The 22132-nt window shown below is 59.6% G+C and overlaps 2 protein-coding genes across 2 annotated transcripts; one reads left to right on the forward strand and one right to left on the reverse strand.

Annotated features, from left to right (window-relative positions):
• Positions 1 to 238: 238 nt before the first annotated feature.
• Positions 239 to 21291, reverse strand: ALDOA (aldolase, fructose-bisphosphate A). Its single transcript, XM_054053073.1, has 8 exons — positions 21132 to 21291; positions 17542 to 17753; positions 11529 to 11583; positions 7820 to 7980; positions 5557 to 5640; positions 5297 to 5471; positions 2538 to 2737; positions 239 to 1186 (listed from the first exon to the last, which is right to left on the reverse strand). The coding sequence occupies exons 1-8, from the start codon at positions 21241 to 21243 to the stop codon at positions 1091 to 1093; spliced, it is 1095 nt and encodes a 364-aa protein (XP_053909048.1). The 5' UTR covers positions 21244 to 21291; the 3' UTR covers positions 239 to 1090.
• LOC128850100 (collagen alpha-2(I) chain-like) lies at positions 3145 to 4832 on the forward strand. The gene is made up of 2 exons (XM_054053074.1): positions 3145 to 3484; positions 3713 to 4832. Exon 2 carries the CDS (start codon positions 3736 to 3738, stop codon positions 4723 to 4725), a length of 990 nt encoding a protein of 329 aa, XP_053909049.1. The 5' UTR covers positions 3145 to 3484; positions 3713 to 3735; the 3' UTR covers positions 4726 to 4832.
• Positions 21292 to 22132: the final 841 nt, after the last annotated feature.

The raw sequence follows: 22132 nt of genomic DNA on the forward strand, positions 1-22132 counted from the left end.
TCCCTCCCAGTGCCTCTCAAACCCCTCCCAGTGCCTCCCAGTTCCCTCCAAGTCCCTCCCAGTGCCTCCCAGTTCCCTCCCAGTGCCTTCCAAGTCCCTCCCAGTGCCTCCCAGTTCCCTCCCAGTCCCTCCCAGTTCCCTCCAAGCCCCTCCCAGTTCCCCCCAGTTCCCTCCCAGTCCCTCCCAGTTCCCTCCCAGTGGTTCCCTCTGCCCTCATTTCCCCCTCAAACTCCACTCAGACTTTCACCACGTTTATTGTCCCGCCGAGGCGGGAAAGAGGAGAGGGGGCGTGGCCTGGCGGGAGGGGGGCGTGGCCACGACCACACTGTAACCAATGGAGGGGGCGTGGCCACGATGCCCTTGCAGCCAATGGAGCGGGGGCGTGGCCACGATGCCATTGCGGCCAATTGAGAGGGGGAGTGGCCAGGATGACATTGCGGGTAACAGAGGGGGCGTGGCCACTATGCCATTGCGGTCAATGGAGGGGGCGTGGCCACGATGCTATTGCAGCCAATGGAGAGGAGTGTGGTCGCAATGCCATTGCGGCCAATGGAGGGGGCGTGGCCACGATGCTACACGGCCAATGGTCATTGGGCGTGGCTTGGAGGGAGGGGGCGTGGCCACTATGGCATTGCGGTCAATGGAGGGGGCGTGGCCACGATGCTATTGCAGCCAATGGAGGGGAGTGTACGCGGCCTATGAAGAGGGGGCGTGGCTTTGAAGGAAGGGGCGTGGCCACGATGACATTGTGATACATAGAGGGGCGTGGCCACGATGCTATTGCAGTTAATGGTGGGGGCGTGGCCACGATGCTATTGTAATTGAGGGGGCGTGGCCACGATGCTATTGCAGCCAATGGAGAGGGGGCGTGGCCACGACGCTACGCAACCACTAGACAGTGGGCGTGGCTTGAAGGGAGGGGGCGTGGCCACAATGCCATTGCAGCCAACGGTGAGCGGAGTGCGGTGGCGATGCCATTGCGTCCAATGGTGTTGGTGGGGGGGGCGTGGCTTGCCTGGAGAGGGGCGTGGTCACGTTGCCATTGGGATGAGTGGAGGGGGCGTGGCCTGGTGGGGGAGTGGGCGTGTCCTCAGTAGGCGTGGTTGGAGATGAAGAGGGACTCGCTGGCGGCGGCGCCCGCCTGACCGCTGGGGGTGTACTTGCCCTGACACGCCAGGGAGTTCGCCTGCGGGGGGGACACGGGGGGACACCGGGGGGACACAGGGGGACACGGGGACGTGGGGGGACACAACAGAGGAGACACAGTCAGAGACAGCACCCATTGTCCCCCCAATATCCCCCACTGTCCCCCCAATGTCCCCCAATGTCCCTCAATGTCCCCCAATGTCCCCTCAATGTCCCCCAGTGTCCCCCAATATCCCCCAATGTCCCTCAATGTCCCTCAATATCCCCCAATATCCCTCAATGTCCCCCAATGTCCCCTCAATATCCCCCAACATCCCCCCAATATCCCCTCAATATCCCCTCAATGTCCCCCAATGTCCCCCAATGTCCCCTCATTGTCCCCCAATATCCCCTCAATGTCCCCCAATGTCCCCTCAATGTCCCCCAATATCCCCTCAATGTCCCTCAATGTCCCCTCAACGCCCCTATGACGTCCCTGAGGTCCTCAATGTCCTCCTGAGCTCCTCACGACCTCCTCGATGCCCCCACGTTCTCCTCCTCTTCCCCTTCTTTCCCGACGTCCTCATGGATTCCCACCAGGATCTCCTCCACCTTCTCCTCTGGGGCCACCGCCCCATTGTCCCCATGGCCCTCAATGTCCCCTCAATGTCCCCCTGAGCTCCTCAATGTCCCCCTGAGCTCCTCACGACCTCCTCGACGCCCCCACCTTCTCCTCCTCTTCCCCATCTTTCCCGACGTCCTCATGGATTCCCACCAGGACCTTCTCCTCTGGGGCCACCACCCCATTGTCCCCATGGCCCTCAATGTCCCCCCAACGCCCCCCTGAGGTCCTCAATGCCCCCCTGAGGTCCTCAATGTCCCCCTGAGCTCCTCACGACCTCCTCAATGCCCCCACGTTCTCCCCCCCTTCCCCTTCTTTCCCGACGTCCTCATGGATTCCCACCAGGACCTTCTCCTCTGGGGCCACCACCCCATTGTCCCCATGGCCCTCAATGTCCCCTCAATGTCCCCCTGAGGTCCCCAATGTCCCCCTGAGTTCCCCAATGTCCCCCTGAGCTCCTCACGACCTCCTCGACGCCCCCACGTTCTCCTCCTCTTCCCCATCTTTCCCGACGTCCTCATGGATTCCCACCAGGATCTTCTCCTCTGGGGCCACCGCCCCATTGTCCCCATGTCCCTCAATGTCCACTCAACGTCCCTATGCCGTCCCTGAGGTCCTCAATGTCCTCCTGAGGTCCTCAATGTCCCCCTGAGCTCCTCACGACCTCCTCGACGCCCCCACGTCCTCCTCCTCTTCCCCATCTTTCCCGACGTCCCCATGGATTCCCACCAGGACCTTCTCCTGCCCCTTCTCCTCGTTGTCCCCACGTTGTCCCCACGTTGTCACCTACCAAAGCCCTCTTGACGTACTCCTCTTGGGCGGCTTTGGTGTTGTCCTTCTTTCCGGCCCAGGCGCGAAGGGCCGAAGCCTGAAGGGCGCGACCGTAGGAGAAGGTCAACGCCCACGGCCGCGCCAGAGGACAACGGTTGATGGCGTTGAGGTTGATGGACGCCTCTTCTTCGCTTTGGCCGCCCGACAGGAAGGTGATACCTGGAGAGGGGCGGGGGACAACCGAGGAGGTCCTTATGGGGTTCAGAACACCACAAGAACATCTGGAGGAGGTCCTTATGGGTCTGAGGGCACCATGGGAACATCTGGAGGAGGTCATTATGGGGTTGAGGGCACCATGGGAACATCTGGAGAAGGTCCTTATGGGGTTGAGGACACCGTGGGACGTCATTATGGGGTTCAGAACACCACAAGAACATCTGGAGGAGGTCCTTATGGGGTTGAGGGCATCAGGGGAACATCTGGAGAAGGTCCTTATGGGGTTGAGGACACCATGGGACGTCATTATGGGGTTCAGAACACCACAAGAACATCTGGAGGAGGTCGTTATGGGGTTGAGGGCACCATAGGAACATCTGGAGGAGGTCGTTATGGGTCTGAGGGCATCAGGGGAACATCGGGAGGAGGTCCTTATGGGGTTGAGGGCATCAGGGGAACATCTGGAGAAGGTCCTTATGGGTCTGAGGACACCATGAGAACGTCATTATGGGTCTGAGGACACAGTTATGGGTCTGAGGACACCATAAGGACGTCATTATGGGGTTCAGGAAACCACAAGAACATCTGGAGGAGGTCGTTATGGGGTTGAGGGCATCAGGGGAACATCTGGAGAAGGTCATTATGGGTCTGAGGACACCACAAGGACGTCATTATGGGTCTGAGGACACCACAAGAACATCTGAGAAGGTCCTTATGGGGTTGAGGGCATCAGGGGAACATCTGGAGAAGGTCCTTATGGGGTTGAGGGCATCAGGGGACGTCATTATGGGGTTCAGAACACCACAAGAACATCTGGAGGAGGTCCTTATGGGGTTGAGGGCATCAGGGGAACATCTGGAGAAGGTCCTTATGGGGTTGAGGACACCGTGGGACGTCATTATGGGGTTCAGAACACCACAAGAACATCTGGAGGAAGTCCTTATGGGGTTGAGGGCATCAGGGGAACATCTGGAGAAGGTCCTTATGGGTCTGAGGGCACCATGGGAACATCTGGAGAAGGTCGTTATGGGGTTGAGGGCATCAGGGGAACATCTGGAGAAGGTCCTTATGGGGTTGAGGGCATCAGGGGAACATCTGGAGAAGGTCGTTATGGGGTTGAGGGCATCAGGGGACGTCATTATGGGGTTCAGGACACCACAAGAACAACTGGAGGAGGTCGTTATGGGGTTGAGGGCATCGTAGGAACATCTGGAGAAGGTCGTTATGGGGTTGAGGGCATCAGGGGAACATCTGGAGAAGGTCCTTATGGGGTTGAGGACACCATGGGACGTCATTATGGGGTTCAGGACACCACAAGAACATCTGGAGGAGGTCGTTATGGGTCTGAGGGCATCAGGGGAACATCTGGAGAAGGTCGTTATGGGGTTGAGGGCATCAGGGGAACATCTGGAGAAGGTCATTATGGGGTTGAGGGCATCGTGGGACGTCATGATGGGGTTCAGGACACCACAAGAACAAATGGAGGAGGTCGTTATGGGGTTGAGGGCATCGTAGGAACATCTGGAGAAGGTCCTTATGGGGTTGAGGGCATCAGGGGAACATCTGGAGAAGGTCCTTATGGGGTTGAGGACACCATGGGACGTCATTATGGGGTTCAGGACACCACAAGAACATCTGGAGGAGGTCGTTATGGGTCTGAGGGCATCAGGGGAACATCTGGAGAAGGTCGTTATGGGGTTGAGGGCATCAGGGGAACATCTGGAGAAGGTCATTATGGGGTTGAGGGCATCGTGGGACGTCATGATGGGGTTCAGGACACCACAAGAACATCTGGAGAAGGTCGTTATGGGTCTGAGGGCATCAGGGGAACATCTGGAGAAGGTCGTTATGGGGTTGAGGGCATCAGGGGACGTCATTATGGGGTTCAGGACACCACAAGAACATCTGGAGAAGGTCCTTATGGGGTTGAGGACATCGTGGGACGTAGTTATGGGTCTGAGGGCACCATAAGGACGTCATTATGGGTCTGAGAACACCACAAGACCATCTGGAGAAGGTCCTTATGGCCCCGAGGACACCACAAGACCATCCGGAGAAGGTCCTTATGGGTCTGAGGACACCACGAGGACGTAGTTATGGGTCTGAGGATGTAGTTATGGGTCACAGGACACCATAAGGACGTCATTATGGGGTTGAGGACACCACAAGAACATCTGGAGAAGGTCCTTATGGGTCTGAGAACACCACAAGAACATCTGGAGGAGGTCCTTATGGGTCTGAAGACACCATGGGACATAGTTATGGGGTTGAGGGCACCACAAGAACATCTGGAGAAGGTCCTTATGGGTCTGAGGACACCACGAGGATGTCATTATGGGTTTGAGGACACCACGAGAACATCTGGAGAAGGTCCTTATGGCCCTCAGAACACCACAAGACCATCTGGAGAACATCCTTATGGCCCCGAGGACCCCATAAGACCATCTGGAGAAGGTCCTTATGGCCCTGAGGACACCATAAGACCATCTGGAGAAGGTCCTTATGGACCTGAGGACCCCATAAGCCCATCTGGAGAAGGTCCGTGTGGTGCCGGGGACGTACCGGGGACGGCGGGGGGGACGGTGCGGCGCAGGGCGGTGACGGTGGCCATGGCGATCTCCTCGGGGCTGTACTTCTTGGCGCAGGCGTGGCCGGCGGTCACCATGTTGGGTTTGAGGAGAGTCCCTTCCAGGTAGACGTGGTGGTCGCTCAGAGCTTTGTAGACGGCCGCCAGGACCTGAGGAGAAGAGGGGGGGACCCGCGGTGGGGACAACCGGAGGAGAAGACAATAGGGAATGGGGGGGAAGGGGGATGGGATGGACCTTCTCGGTGACGTATTGGCAGTGTTTGAGGTCGTGGTCACCATCCGGAAGGATCTCGGGTTCCACGATGGGGACAATGCCGTTCTGCCGGGGGGGAGAGGGGACACAGGTGACACCAAAGCACCTCCAGGGGGCACCAAAGACCTCCAGGGGGCACCAAAGACCTCCAGGGGACACCAAACCCCATCCAGATACCACCAAAGCACCTCCAGGGGACACCAAACCACGCCCAGGTGACACCAAACCCCATCCAGATGCCATCAAACCCCATCCAGATGCCATCAAACCCCATCCAGATGCCACCAAAGACCTCCAGGGGACACCAAATCATGTCCAGATGCCACCAAAGACCTCCAGGGGACACCAAACCATGTCCAGATGCCACCAAAGACCTCCAGGGGACACCAAACCATGTCCAGATGCCACCAAACCCCATCCAGATGCCCCTAAACCCCATCCAGATGCCCCCAAACCCCATCCAGATACCACCAAAGACCTCCAGATGTCACCAAACCCCATCCAGATGCCCCCAAACCCTGTGTAGATACCATCAAACCCTATCCAGATGCCACCAAACCCCATCCAGATGCCACCAAAGCACCTCCAGATGCCAACAAAACCCGTTCAGATGCATCAAACCCTATCCAGATGCCCCCAAACCCCCTCCAGATGCATCAAACCCTGTGTAGATGCCATCAAACCCCCTCCAGATGCCACCAAATCCCATCCAGATGCCACCAAAGCACCTCCAGATGCCACCAAACCCCCTCCAGATGCCACCAAACCCCATCCAGATGCCACCAAACCCCCTCCAGATGCCCCCAAACCCCCTCCAGACACATCAAACCCTGTGTAGATGCCATCAAACCCCCTCCAGATGCCCCCAAACCCCTTCCAGATGTCCCCAAACCCCCTCCAGATGTCACCAAACCCCATCCAGATGTCACCAAACCCCATCCAGATGCCACCAAACCCCCTCCAGATGCCCCCAAACCCCCTCCAGATGCCACCAAACCCCCTCCAGATGCCCCCAAACCCCCTCCAGATACCACCAAAGACCTCCAGATGTCACCAAACCCCCTCCAGATGCACCAAACCCCCTCCAGATGCCCCCAAACCCTGTGTAGATACCATCAAACCCCATCCAGATGCCACCAAATCCCATTCAGATGCCACCAAAGACCTCTAGTAGACACCAAACCCCATCCAGATGCCACCAAAGCACCTCCAGATGCCAACAAAACCCGTTCAGATGCATCAAACCCTATCCAGATGCCCCCAAACCCCATCCAGATGTCCCCAAACCCCCTCCAGATGCATCAAACCCTGTGTAGATGCCACCAAACCCCCTCCAGATGCCACCAAATCCCATCCAGATGCCACCAAAGCACCTCCAGATGCCAACAAAACCCGTTCAGATGCATCAAACCCCCTCCAGATGTCCCCAAACCCCCTCCAGATGTCCCCAAACCCCCTCCAGATGCATCAAACCCTGTGTAGATGCCACCAAACCCCCTCCAGGTGCCCCCAAACCCCATCCAGATGCCCCCAAACCCCATGTTGATGCCCTCAAACCCCCCCGAGATGCCCCCAAACCCCCTCCAGATGCCCCCAAACCCCCTCCAGATGCCCCCAAACCCCCTCCAGATGCCCCCAAACCCCCCCGAGATGCCCCCAAACCCCCTCCAGATGCCCCCAAACCCCATCCAGATGCCATCAAACCCCCTCCAGATGCCACCAAACCCCATCCAGATGCCCCCAAACCCCCTCCAGATGCCCCCAAACCCCATTCAGATGCATCAAACCCTGTGTAGATACCATCAAACCCTATCCAGATGCCACCAAACCCCATCCAGATGCCCCCAAACCCCATCCAGATGCCACCAAACCCCCTCCAGATGCCCCCAAACCCCCTCCAGATGTCCCCAAACCCCCTCCAGATGCCCCCAAACCCCCTCCAGATGTCCCCAAACCCCCTGCAGATGCCCCTAACCCTGTCCAGATGCCACCAAAGACCTCCAGGTGACACCAAAGACCTCCAGGTGACACCAAACCATGTCCAGATGCCACCAAACCCCCTCCAGATGCCCCCAAACCCCACGTAGATGTCCCCAAACCCTGTTCAGATGCATCAAACCCCCTCCAGATGCCCCCAAACCCCCCTGAGATGCCCCCAAACCCCTCTGGGCTGTCCCCAACCCCCTCCAGATGCCCCCAACCCCCTCTGGGCTGTCCCCTCGGGGTGTCCCCGCGGGGGTGTCACCTGCTGGCAGATGCTGGCGTAGCGGGCGAGGACGTTGGCGTTCTCGAGGACGGCCAAGCGCGTCGGGGTGTGCGCCGAGATCTTGAGGACACAGCGCCATTTGGCAAAGTCGGCGCCGTCCTTCTTGTACTGCGCACAGCGCTCCGACAGCCCGTCCAGCCCTGGGGACAGCACAGGGGGGGACAACGGGGACCTCAGGGGACAGTGGGGACAGGAGGGGGGCAATGGGGACAGTAGAGGGACAATGGGGACCTCAGGGGACAGTGGGGACAGGAGGGGGGCAATGGGGACAGTAGAGGGACAATGGGGACCTCAGGGGACAGTGGGGACAATGGGGACAGGAAAGGGACAATGGGGAGAGGAGGGGGATAATGGGGAGAGGAGGGGGATAATGGGGACAATGGGGGACAATGGGGACAGGAGGGGGACAACGGGGACAGTGGGCACCTCAGGAGACAGTGGGGACAGGAGAGGGACAATGGGGACAGGAGGGGACAATGGGGACGGGAGGGGGACAATGGGGACCTCAGGGGACAGTGGGAACGGGAGGGGGACAATGGGGACCTCAGGGGACAGTGGGGAGAGGAGGGGGACAATGGGGACCTCAGGGGACAGTGGGGAGAGGAGGGGGACAATGGGGACCTCAGGGGACAGTGGGGACCTCAGGGGACAATGGGGAGAGGAGGGGGACAATGGGGACCTCAGGGGACAGTGGGGACAGGAGGGGGGCAATGGGGACAGTAGAGGGACAATGGGGACCTCAGGGGACAGTGGGGACAGGAGGGGGGCAATGGGGACAGTAGAGGGACAATGGGGACCTCAGGGGACAGTGGGGACAGGAGGGGGGCAATGGGGACAGTAGAGGGACAATGGGGACCTCAGGGGACAGTGGGGACAATGGGGACAGGAAAGGGACAATGGGGAGAGGAGGGGGATAATGGGGAGAGGAGGGGGATAATGGGGACAATGGGGGACAATGGGGACAGGAGGGGGACAACGGGGACAGTGGGCACCTCAGGAGACAGTGGGGACAGGAGAGGGACAATGGGGACAGGAGGGGACAATGGGGACGGGAGGGGGACAATGGGGACCTCAGGGGACAGTGGGAACGGGAGGGGGACAATGGGGACCTCAGGGGACAGTGGGGAGAGGAGGGGGACAATGGGGACCTCAGGGGACAGTGGGGAGAGGAGGGGGACAATGGGGACCTCAGGGGACAGTGGGGACCTCAGGGGACAATGGGGAGAGGAGGGGGACAATGGGGACCTCAGGGGACAGTGGGGACCTCAGGGGACAATGGGGAGAGGAGGGGGACAATGGGGACCTCAGGGGACAGTGGGGACCTCAGGGGACAGTGGGGACAGGAGGGGGACAATGGGGACCTCAGGGGACAGTGGGGAGAGGAGGGGGACAATGGGGGACAACGGGGACAGTGGGGAGAGGAGGGGGACAATGGGGACCTCAGGGGACAGTGAGGAGAGGAGGGGGACAATGGGGACAATGGGGACAGTGGAGGATAATGGCGGACAATGGGGACAATGGGGAGAGGAGAGGGACAATGGGGGATAATGGGGGACAATGGGGACAGGATGGGGACAATGGGGACCTCAGGGGACAGTGGGGACAATGGGGAGAGGAGGGGGACAACGGGGACCTCAGGGGACAGTGGGGACAGGAGAGGGACAATGGGGACAATGGGGACCATGGGGGACAATGGGGACAGGAGGGGACAGTGGGGACAGGAGAGGGACAATGGGGAGAGGAGGGGGACAATGGGGACAGTGGGGAGAGGAGGGGGACAATGGGGAGAGGAGGGGGACAATGGGGACAGTGGGGAGAGGAGGGGGACAATGGGGACCTCAGGGAACAATGGGGAGAGGAGGGGGACAATGGGGACCTCAGGGGACAGTGGGGACAGGAGGGGGACAATGGGGACAGGAGGGGGACAATGGGGACAATGGGGACAATGGGGACCTCAGGGGACAGCGGGGACAGGAGGGGGACAATGGGGACAGGAGGGGGACAATGGGGACAATGGGGACAATGGGGACCTCAGGGGACAGCGGGGACAGGATGGGGACAATGGGGACCAAAGGGGACAGTGGGAACCATGGGGGACAATGGGGAACAATGGGGATAGGAGGGGGACAATGGGGACCTCAGGGGACAGTTCTGACAATGGGGACAGGAGAGGGACAGTGGGGACAATGGGGAGAGGAGGGGGACAATGGGGACCTCAGGGGACAGTGGGGAGAGGAGGGGGACAATGGGGACCTCAGGGGACAGTGGGGGATAATGAGGGACAATGGGGACCTCAGGGGACAGTGGGGAGAGGAGGGGGACAATGGGGACCTCAGGGGACAGTGGGGAGAGGAGGGGGACAATGGGGACCTCAGGGGACAGTGGGGGATAATGAGGGACAATGGGGACCTCAGGGGACAGTGGGGAGAGGAGGGGGACAATGGGGACCTCAGGGGACAGTGGGGGATAATGAGGGACAATGGGGACCTCAGGGGACAGTGGGGAGAGGAGGGGGACAATGGGGACCTCAGGGGACAGCGGGGAGAGGAGGGGGGCAATGGGGACAATGGGGACAATGGGCACCTCAGGGGACAGTGGGGACGGGAGGGGGACAATGGAGGACAATGGGGACAATGGGGGATAATGGGGGACAATGGGGCACCTCAGGGGACAGTGGGGACAGGAGGGGGACAATGGGGACACAACAGGGACAATGGGGACCTCAGGGGACAGTGGGGACAATGGGGACAGTAGAGGGACAGTGGGGAGAGGAGGGGGGCAATGGGGACAATGGGGACCTCAGGGGACAGTGGGGACGGGAGGGGGACAATGGGGAACAAAGGGGAGAGGAGAGGGACAATGGGGAGAGGAGGGGGACAATGGGGACCTCAGGGGACAGTGGGGACAATGGGGACCTCATGGGACAAAGGGGACAATGGGGACAGAAGAGGGACAATGAGGACCTCAGGGGACAGTGGGGACGGGAGGGGGGCAATGGGGACCTCATGGGACAATGGGGACCTCAGGGGACAGAAGAGGGACAATGAGGACCTCAGGGGACAGTGGGGACAATGGGGACAGGAGAGGGACAATGGGGACCTCAGGGGACAGTGGGGACAATGGAGGACAATGGGGGACAATGGGGACAGGAGGGGGACAATGGGGAGAGGAGGGGGACAACGGGGACAATGGGGACAGTGGGGACAGTGGGGAGAGGAGAGGAACAATGGGGACAATGGGGAGAGGAGGGGGACAATGGGGACCTCAGGGGACAGTGGGGACAGGAGGGGGACAATGGGGACAATGGGGACAATGGGGGACAATGGGGGACAATGGGGGACAATGGGGATCATGGGACAGTGGGGACAGGAGGGGGACAATGGGGATAATGGGGACAGTGGGGACCTCAGGGGGCAGTGGGGGACAGGAGGGGACAAAGGGGACCTCAGGGGACAGTGGGGACAGTGGGGACAGGGTGGTGACATGAGGGACAGAAGAGAGATGGGGACACGGTGGTGACATCAACGATGGAGAAGGTGGTGGGACGTGGGGACGGCATCGATGGGGACAATGGGGACAGTGTGGTGACATCGGGGACGCGACAGTGACATCGGGGACAGGGTGGTGACATCGGGGACAGGGTGGTGACATCGGGGACGCAGCGGTGACGTCGGGGCCTGTCCCTCACCCTGGGTGGTGGTCTCGCCGTCGGTGCCGGCCAAGGGCACCACTCCCTTATCCACCTGCGGACATGGACAACGCGGTGACCACGGGGACACCAACGGCCCCTCAGTGTCCCCTCAGTGTCCCCAACGTCCCCTCAGTGTCCCCACCATGGCCCCAAAGTGTCCCCATCTCAACGCCAACAACGGCTCTTCACGACTCCACCTCTGATGGCGTCAACGGCACTGGAAGAGCCTCAACGTCCTCAACGTCCCCAACGTCCCCAATGTCCCCTCAGTGTCCCAAATGTCCCCTCAACCTCTCAGTGTCCCCTCAGTGTCCCCAAATGGCCTCAGAATGGCCCCAAAGTGTCCCCATCTCAACGCCCACAACGGCTCTTCACGACTCCACCTCTGATGGCATCAACGGCACTGGAAGAGCCTCAACGTCCCCAACGTCCCTCAACGTCCCCAACATCCCCAACGTCCCCTCAGTGTCTCAAATGTCCCCTCAACCTCTCAGTGTCCCCTCAGTGTCCCCAAATGGCCTCAGAATGGCCCCAAAGTGTCCCCATCTCAACGCCAACAACGGCTCTTCACGACTCCACCTCTGATGGCATCAACGGCACTGGAAGAGCCTCAACGTCCCCAACGTCCCCAACGTCCCCAACATCCCCAATGTCCCCTCAGTGTCCCAAATGTCCCCTCAACGTCTCAATGTCCTCAGTGTCCCCTCAGTGTCCCCACAATGGCCCCAAAGTGTCCCCATCTCAACGCCAACAACGGCTCTTCACGACTCCACCTGTGATGGCATCAACGGCACTGGAAGAGCCTCAACGTCCCCAATGTCCCCAACGTCCCTCAACGTCCCCAATGTCCCCAATGTCCCCTCAGTGTCCCAAATGTCCCCTCAGTGTCTCAATGTCCCCTCAGTGTCTCAGTGTCCCCTCAGTGTCCCCACAATGGCCCCAAAGTGTCCCCATCTCAACGCCAACAACGGCTCTTCGCGACTCCACCTCTGATGGCATCAACGGCACTGGAAGAGCCTCAATGGCCCCAACGTCCCTCAACGTCCCCAACGTCCCCAATGTCCCCTCAGTGTCCCCAACGTCCCCTCAGTGTCCCCAATGTCCCCTCAGTGTCCCAAATGTCCCCTCAGTGTCCCCAAATGGCCTCAGAATGGCCCCAAAGTGTCCCCATCTCAACGCCAACAACAGCTCTTCACGACTCCACCTCTGATGGCATCAACGGCACTGGAAGAGCCTCAACGTCCTCAACGTCCCCAATGTCCCCAACGTCCCCGACGTCCCCTCAGTGTCTCAGTGTCCCAAATGTCCCCTCAGTGTCCCCAATGTCCCCTCAGTGTCCCCACAAAGGCCCCAAAGTGTCCCCATCTCAACGCCAACAACGGCTCTTCACGACTCCACCTCTGATGGCATCAACGGCACTGAAAGAGCCTCAACGTCCCCAACGCCCCCAACGTCCCCAATGTCCCCAATGTCCCCAATGTCCCCAATGTCCCCTCAGTGTCCCCAATGTCCCCTCAGTGTCCCAAATGTCCCCTCAGTGTCCCCACAATGGCCCCAAAGTGTCCCCATCTCAACGCCCACAATGGCACTTCACGACTCCACCTCTGATGGCATCAACGGCACTGGAAGAGCCTCAACGTCCTCAACGTCCTCAACGTCCCCAATGTCCCCAATGTCCCCAATGTCCCCTCAATGTCCCCTCAATGTCCCCTCAGTGTCCCCAATGTCCCCTCAGTGTCCCCACAATGGCCCCAAAGTGTCCCCATCTCAACGCCCACAACGGCTCTTCACGACTCCACCTCTGATGGCATCAACGGCACTGGAAGAGCCTCAACGTCCCTCAACGTCCCCAACGTCCCCAATGTCCCCAACGTCCCCTCAGTGTCTCAATGTCCCCAAATGTCCCCACAATGGCCCCAAAGTGTCCCCATCTCAACGCCAACAACGGCTCTTCACGACTCCACCTCTGATGGCATCAACGGCACTGGAAGAGCCTCAACGTCCTCAACGTCCCCAACGTCCCCTCAGTGTCTCAATGTCCCCTCAGTGTCCCCAATGTCCCCTCAGTGTCCCCACAATGGCCCCAGAGTGTCCCCATCTCAACGACAATAACGGCCCTTCACAACTCCACCTCTGACGGCATCAATGGCACTGGAAGAGCCTCAACGTCCTCAACGTCCCCAATGTCCCCTCAGTGTCTCAATGTCCCCAATGTCCCCTCAACGTCCCAAATGTCCCCTCAATGTCCCCTCAGTGTCCCCTCAGTGTCCCCACAATGGCCCCAAAGTGTCCCCATCTCAACGCCCACAACGGCTCTTCACGACTCCACCTCTGATGGCATCAACGCCACTGGAAGAGCCTCAACGTCCCCGATGTCCCCAACGTCCCCGAGGTCCCCAACGTCCCCTCAGTGTCTCAATATCCCCAATGTCCCCTCAACGTCCCAAATGTCCCCTCAGTGTCCCCACAATGGCCCCAAAGTGTCCCCATCTCAACGCCCACAATGGCACTTCACGACTCCACCTCTGATGGCATCAACGGCACTGCAAGACCCTCAACGTCCCTCAACGTCCCCGAGGTCCCCAATGTCCCCAATGTCCCCAACATCCCCTCAGTGTCCCAAATATCCCCTCAGTGTCCCCACAATGGCCCCAAAGTGTCCCCATCTCAACGCCAACAACGGCTCTTCACGACTCCACCTCTGATGGCGTCAACGGCACTGGAAGAGCCTCAACGTCCTCAACGTCCCCAATGTCCCCTCAGTGTCCCCAATGTCCCCTCAGTGTCTCAATGTCCCCAATGTCCCCTCAACGTCCCAAATGTCCCCTCAGTGTCTCAATGTCCCCTCAGTGTCCCCAAATGGCCTCAGAATGGCCCCAAAGTGTCCCCATCTCAACGCCAACAACGGCTCTTCACGACTCCACCTCTGATGGCATCAACGGCACTGGAAGAGCCTCAACGTCCTCAACGTCCCTCAACGTCCTCAATGTCCCCTCAGTGTCCCAATGTCCTCAATGTCCCCTCAGTGTCCCCAAATGTCCCCACAATGGCCCCAAAGTGTCCCCATCTCAACACCCACAACGGCTCTTCACGACTCCACCTCTGATGGCATCAACGGCACTGGAAGAGCCTCAACGTCCTCAACGTCCCCAACGTCCCCAATGTCCCCAACGTCCCCTCAGTGTCTCAGTGTCCCAAATGTCCCCTCAGTGTCCTCAATGTCCCCTCAGTGTCCCAATGTCCTCAATGTCCCCTCAGTGTCCCCAAATGGCCTCAGAATGGCCCCAAAGTGTCCCCATCTCAACGCCAACAACGGCTCTTCACGACTCCACCTCTGATGGCATCAACGGCACTGGAAGAGCCTCAACGTCCCCAATGTCCCCAACGTCCCTCAACGTCCCCAATGTCCCCAATGTCCCCTCAGTGTCCCAAATGTCCCCTCAGTGTCTCAGTGTCCCCTCAGTGTCCCCACAATGGCCCCAAAGTGTCCCCATCTCAACGCCAACAACGGCTCTTCGCGACTCCACCTCTGATGGCATCAACGGCACTGGAAAAGCCCCAACGTCCTCAACGTCCCCAATGTCCCCAATGTCCCCTCAGTGTCTCAAATGTCCCCTCAACCTCTCAGTGTCCTCAATGTCCCCTCAGTGTCCCCAAATGGCCTCAGAATGGCCCCAAAGTGTCCCCATCTCAACGCCAACAACGGCTCTTCACGACTCCACCTCTGATGGCATCAACGGCACTGGAAGAGCCTCAACGTCCCCAACGTCCCCAACGTCCCTCAACGTCCCCAATGTCCCAAATGTCCCCTCAGTGTCCCAAATGTCCCCTCAGTGTCTCAATGTCCCCTCAGTGTCTCAGTGTCCCCTCAGTGTCCCCACAATGGCCCCAAAGTGTCCCCATCTCAACGCCAACAACGGCTCTTCGCGACTCCACCTCTGATGGCATCAACGGCACTGGAAGAGCCTCAATGGCCCCAACGTCCCTCAACGTCCCCAACGTCCCCAATGTCCCCTCAGTGTCCCCAACGTCCCCTCAGTGTCTCAATGTCCCCAATATCCCCTCAGTGTCCCCAATGTCCCCTTAGTGTCCCAAATGTCCCCTCAGTGTCCCCAAATGGCCTCAGAATGGCCCCAAAGTGTCCCCATCTCAACGCCAACAACGGCTCTTCACGACTCCACCTCTGATGGCATCAACGGCACTGGAAGAGCCTCAACGTCCTCAACGTCCCCAATGTCCCCAATGTCCCCAATGTCCCCTCAGTGTCTCAATGTCCCCAATGTCCCCTCAGTGTCCCCTCAGTGTCCCCACAATGGCCCCAAAGTGTCCCCATCTCAACGCCAACAACGGCTCTTCACAACTCCACCTCTGATGGCATCAACGGCACTGAAAGACCCTCAACGTCCTCAACGTCCTCAACGTCCCTCAACGTCCCCAATGTCCCCTCAGCGTCCCCAACGTCCCCTCAGTGTCCCCAATGTCCCCTCAGTGTCCCCACAATGGCCCCAAAGTGTCCCCATCTCAACGCCAACAACGGCTCTTCACGACTCCACCTCTGATGGCATCAACGGCACTCGAAGAGCCTCAACGTCCCTCAACGTCCCCAACGTCCCCAATGTCCCCAACGTCCCCTCAGTGTCTCAATGTCCCCAATGTCCCCTCAGTGTCCCCAAATGGCCTCAGAATGGCCCCAAAGTGTCCCCATCTCAACGCCAACAACGGCTCTTCACGACTCCACCTCTGATGGCGTCAACGGCACTGGAAGAGCCTCAATGTCCCCAACGTCCCCAACGCCCCCAACGCCCCCAATGTCCCCTCAACATCCTCAGTGTCCCCTCAGTGTCCCCTCAGTGTCCCCACAATGGCCCCAAAGTGCCCCCATCTCAACGCCAACAACGGCTCTTCACGACTCCACCTCTGATGGCATCAACGGCACTGGAAGAGCCTCAACGTCCTCAACGTCCTCAACGCCCCCAACGTCCCCAATGTCCCCTCAACCTCTCAGTGTCCCCAATGTCCCCTCAGTGTCCCCTCAATGTCCCCACAATGGCCCCAAAGTGTCCCCATCTCAACGCCAACAACGGCTCTTCACGACTCCACCTCTGATGGCATCAACGCCACTGGAAGAGCCTCAACGTCCCCAACGTCCCCAATGTCTCCAATGTCCCCTCAATGTCTCAGTGTCCCCAATGCCCCCTCTGTGTCTCAGTGTCCCCTCAGTGTCCCAAATGTCCCCTCAATGTCCCCACAATGGCCCCAAAGTGTCCCCATCTCAACGCCCACAACGGCTCTTCACGACTCCACCTCTGATGGCATCAACGGCACTGGAAGAGCCTCAACGTCCCCAACGTCCCCAACGTCCCCAACATCCCCAATGTCCCCAATGTCCCCTCAGTGTCCCAAATGTCCCCTCAACGTCTCAATGTCCTCAGTGTCCCCTCAGTGTCCCCACAATGGCCCCAAAGTGTCCCCATCTCAACGCCCACAACGGCTCTTCACGACTCCACCTCTGATGGCATCAACGCCACTGGAAGAGCCTCAACGTCCCCAACGTCCCTCAAGGTCCCCAACATCCCCAACGTCCCCTCAGTGTCTCAAATGTCCCCTCAACCTCTCAGTGTCCTCAATGTCCCCTCAGTGTCCCCAAATGGCCTCAGAATGGCCCCAAAGTGTCCCCATCTCAACGCCAACAACGGCTCTTCACGACTCCACCTCTGATGGCATCAACGGCACTGGAAGAGCCTCAACGTCCTCAACGTCCCCAATGTCCCCTCAGTGTCCCCAATGTCCCCTCAGTGTCTCAATGTCCCCAATGTCCCCTCAGTGTCCCCTCAGTGTCCCCACAATGGCCCCAAAGTGTCCCCATCTCAACGCCAACAACAGCTCTTCACGACTCCACCTCTGATGGCATCAACGCCACTGGAAGAGCCTCAACGTCCCCGAGGTCCCCAACGTCCCCGAGGTCCCCGCGGTCCCCGGAATGTCCCCTCAGTGTCCCCGCGGTGCCCACCTTGATGCCCACGACGGCTCCTTTGCTGCGGATGACCTGGGGGAAGGGGCGGCCGTCGTCGGCCTTTTGGTAGAAGGTCTCGTGGAAGAGGATGACTCCGCCGATGCAGGGGTCGACGCGGCCGTCGGCCGTGAACAGCAGTTGGCGGTACCACCGACGGTTCTCTTCCGTGTTTTCCGCTCCGATGGAACTCAGCCGTTTGGCGATACTCCCTACGGCAAACCAGTATAGACCAGTATAGACCAGTAGAAACCAGTAACCCAGAATGGGCTTCTCATGGTGACCCAGTGCCTCCCAGTGGCTCCCAGTGCCTCCCAGTAGCTCCCAGTGGCCGCTTGTGGCCGCTAAGAAGCCTTCAGACGCTTCTCAGCGCTCCCTGAGTCCATCCCAGTAGAAACCAGTTCATCCCAGTATAGACCAGTATAAACCAGTATAGACCAGTAACACAGAATGGGCTTCTGATGCTGTCCCAGTGCCTCCCAGTAGCTCCCAGTGGCCTCTTGTGGCCACTAAGAAGCCTTCAGATGCTTCTCAGCGCTCCCTGAGTCCATCCCAGTACAAACCAGTTCATCCCAGTATAGACCAGTATAAACCAGTATAGACCAGTAACACAGAATGGGCTTCTGATGCTGTCCCAGTGCCTCCCAGTAGCTCCCAGTGGCCTCTTGTGGCCACTAAGAAGCCTTCAGATGCTTCTCAGCGCTCCCTGAGTCCATCCCAGTAGAAACCAGTTCATCCCAGTATAGACCAGTATAAACCAGTAACCCAGAATGGGCCTCTCATGGTGTCCCAGTGCCTCCCAGTGGCTCCCAGTGGCTCCCAGTGGCCTCTCGTGGCCACTAAGAAGCCTTCAGATGCTTCTCAGGGCTCCCTGAGCCCATCCCAGTACAAACCAGTTCATCCCAGTATAAACCAGTAACCTAAACTGGGCTTCTGATGCTGTCCCAATGCCTCCCAGTAGCTCCCAGTGGCCTCTTATGGCCACTAAGAAGCCTTCAGATGCTTCTCAGGGCTCTCTGAGCCCATCCCAGTAGAAACCAGTTCATCCCAGTATAAACCAGTAACCTAAACTGGGCTTCTGATGCTAACCCAGTGCCTCCCAGTAGCTCCCAGTGCCTCCCAGTAGCTCCCAGTGGCCTCTTGTGGCCGCTAAGAAGCCTTCAGATGCTTCTCAGTGCTCCCTGAGTCCATCCCAGTAGAAACCAGTTCATCCCAGTATAGACCAGTATAAACCAGTATAGACCAGTAACCTAAACTGGGCTTCTCATGCTGTCCCAGTGCCTCCCAGTAGCTCCCAGTGGCCTCTTGTGGCCACTAAGAAGCCTTCAGACGCTTCTCAGTGCTCCCTGAGTCCATCCCAGTACAAAGCAGTTCATCCCAGTATAGACCAGTATAAACCAGTAACCTAAACTGGGCTTCTGATGCTGTCCCAGTAGCTCCCAGTGGCCTCTTGTGGCCTCTAAGAAGCCTTCAGACGCTTCTCAGCGCTCCCTGAGTCCATCCCAGTACAAACCAGTTCATCCCAGTATAGACCAGTATAAACCAGTATAAACCAGTAACCCAAAATGGGCTTCTGATGCTGTCCCAGTGGCTCCCAGGAGCTCCCAGTGGCCTCTTGTGGCCTCTAAGAAGCCTTCAGACGCTTCTCAGTGCTCCCTGAGTCCATCCCAGTAGAAACCAGTTCATCCCAGTATAGACCAGTATAAACCAGTATAAACCAGTAACCCAAAATGGGCTTCTGATGCTGTCCCAGTGCCTCCCAGTAGCTCCCAGTGCCCTCTTGTGGCCGCTAAGAAGCCTTCAGATGCTTCTCAGGGCTCCCTGAGCCCATCCCAGTACAAACCAGTTCATCCCAGTATAGACCAGTATAAACCAGTATAAGCCAGTAACCTAAACTGGGCCTCTCATGCTGTCCCAGTGCCTCCCAGTAGCTCCCAGTGCCCTCTTGTGGCCTCTAAGAAGCCTTCAGATGCTTCTCAGCGCTCCCTGAGTCCATCCCAGTAGAAACCAGTTCATCCCAGTATAGACCAGTATAAACCAGTAACCCAGAATGGGCCTCTCATGGTGTCCCAGTGCCTCCCAGTGCCTCCCAGTAGCTCCCAGTGGCCTCTCGTGGCCACTAAGAAGCCTTCAGATGCTTCTCAGGGCTCCCTGAGCCCATCCCAGTACAAACCAGTTCATCCCAGTATAAACCAGTATAACCCAAACTGGTTTCCTGCTGCCCCTGTGCCTTCCATTACTCCCAGTAACTCCCAGTAACTCCCAGTATCCCCATGTGCTGTCCCAGTGCTTCCCAGTCCAGCTCTGTCACCTCCCAGTGCCCTCCCAGTTGCTGCTCCAGTGCATCCCAGTAGCTCCCAGTGCCCTCCCAGTATGTTCCAGTTCCCTCCCAGTCCCTCCCAGTACTTCCCAGTACTGCCCAGTCCCTCCCAGTCTGTTCCCAGTGCCTCCCAGTGCCTCTCAGACCTCTCCCAGTGCCCTCCAGTCCCCCTCAGTGCCCTCCCAGTTGCTCCCAGTCCCTCCCAGTGCTCCCCAGTCCCCCCCAGTGCCCTCCCAGTTCATCCCAGTCCCTTCCCAGTCCCTCCCAGTGCCCCCCAGTTCCCTCCCAGTGCTTCCCAGTGCCTCTCAGACCCCTCCCAGTTCCCTCCCAGTGTTTCCCAGTGCCCCCCAGTCCCCTCCCAGTCCCTCCCAGTGCTTCCCAGTCCCCTCCCAGTGCTTCCCAGTCCCCTCCAAGTCCCTCCCAGTTCCCTCCTAGTCCCTCCCAGTCCCTCCCAGTTCCCTCCTAGTCCCTCCCAGTCCCCTCCCAGTCCCTCCCAGTTCCTCCCAGTCTCTCCCAGTGCCTCCCAGTCCCTTCCCAGTCCATCCCAGTGCCTCCCAGTTCCTCCCAGTGCTTCCCAGTGCCTCTCAAACCTCTCCCAGTCCCCTCCCAGTGCCTTCCAGTGCGCTCCAGTGCCCTCCCAGTCCCTCCCAATGCCTCCCAGTCCCTTCCCAGTCTGTCCCAGTGAACCCCAGTCCCTCCCAGTGCCTCCCAGTCCCTTCCCAGTGCCTCCCAGTCCCTTCCCAGTGCACCCCAGTCCCTCCCAGTCCATCCCAGTTCCCTCCTAGTCCCTCCCAGTGACCCCCAGTTCCCTCCCAGTGCCTCCCAGTGCTTCCCAGTGCCTCTCAAACCCCTCCCAGTGCCCTCCCAGTGCCTCCCAGTGCCCCCCAGTTCCCTCCCAGTTCCTCCCAGTGCTTCCCAGTGCCTCTCAAACCCCTCCCAGTGCCCTCCCAGTGCCTCCCAATGCCCCCCAGTCCCCTCCCAGTCCCTCCCAGTGCTCTCTTAGTACCTCTCAGACTTCTCCCAGTCCCTCCCAGTGCCCATCAGTGCCTCCCAGTGCCCCCCAGTCCCCTCCCAATGCCCCCCAGTCCCCTCCCAGTGCCCCCCAGTCCCCTCCCAGTCCCTCCCAGTGCCCCCCAATGCCTTCTTAGTACCCCTCAGACTTCTCCCAATGCCTCCCAGTCCCTTCCCAGTCCCCCCCAGTCCCCCCCAGTGCCCCCCAGTGCCCTCCCAGTCCCCTCCCAGTCCCCTCCCAGTGCCCCCCAGTGCCCACCAGTGGACTCATCGGCGGCGAGGATGCCTTTGCCGGGGGCGACGATGCGTTGGGCGATGGCCGCCAACTCCTTCTTCTGCTCCGGGGTCAACGCGGGCACCGGCGGAGACATCGCGGAGGCTCTGCGGATATCATCGACACCGTCACCCCCATCCGCCCCCCGAGTTTGGGGGGACCCAGAGGGGAATTTGGGGGGGACCCAGAGGGGATTGGGGGGGATCCGGAGGGGATTGGGGGGGACACAGAGGGGATTGGGGGGGATCCGGAGGGGATTGGGGGGGACACAGAGGGGATTTGGGGGGACACAGAGGGGATTTGGGGGGACAGAGAGGGGATTGGGGGGACAGAGAGGGCATTTGGGGGGGACCCAGAGGGCATTTGGGGGGACAGAGAGGGGATTGGGGGGATCCAGGGGGGATTGGGGGACACAGAGGGGATTGGGGGGGATCCAGAGGGGATTGGGGGGGACACAGAGGGGATTGGGGGGGATCCAGAGGGGATTGGGGGGGACACAGAGGGGATTGGGGGGGATCCAGAGGGGATTTGGGGGACACAGAGGGGATTGGGGGGGATCCAGAGGGGATTGGGGGGGGATCCAGAGGGGATTGGGGGGGACACAGAGGGGATTGGGGGGACACAGAGGGGATTGGGGGGGACACAGAGGGGATTGGGGGGGGATCCAGAGGGGATTGGGGGGGACACAGAGGGGATTGGGGGGGATCCAGAGGGGATTGGGGGGGACACAGAGGGGATTGGGGGGGATCCAGAGGGGATTGGGGGGGACACAGAGGGGATTGGGGGGGATCCAGAGGGGATTGGGGGACACAGAGGGGATTGGGGGGGGACACAGAGGGGATTGGGGGGGATCCAGAGGGGATTGGGGGGGACACAGAGGGGATTGGGGGGGGACACAGAGGGGATTGGGGGACACAGAGGGGATTGGGGGGGATCCAGAGGGGATTGGGGGGGACACAGAGGGGATTGGGGGGATCCAGAGGGGA

The sequence above is a fragment of the Cuculus canorus genome, chromosome 38 (assembly GCF_017976375.1).
Source record: "Cuculus canorus isolate bCucCan1 chromosome 38, bCucCan1.pri, whole genome shotgun sequence".
Taxonomy (NCBI): Eukaryota; Metazoa; Chordata; class Aves; order Cuculiformes; family Cuculidae; genus Cuculus; species Cuculus canorus.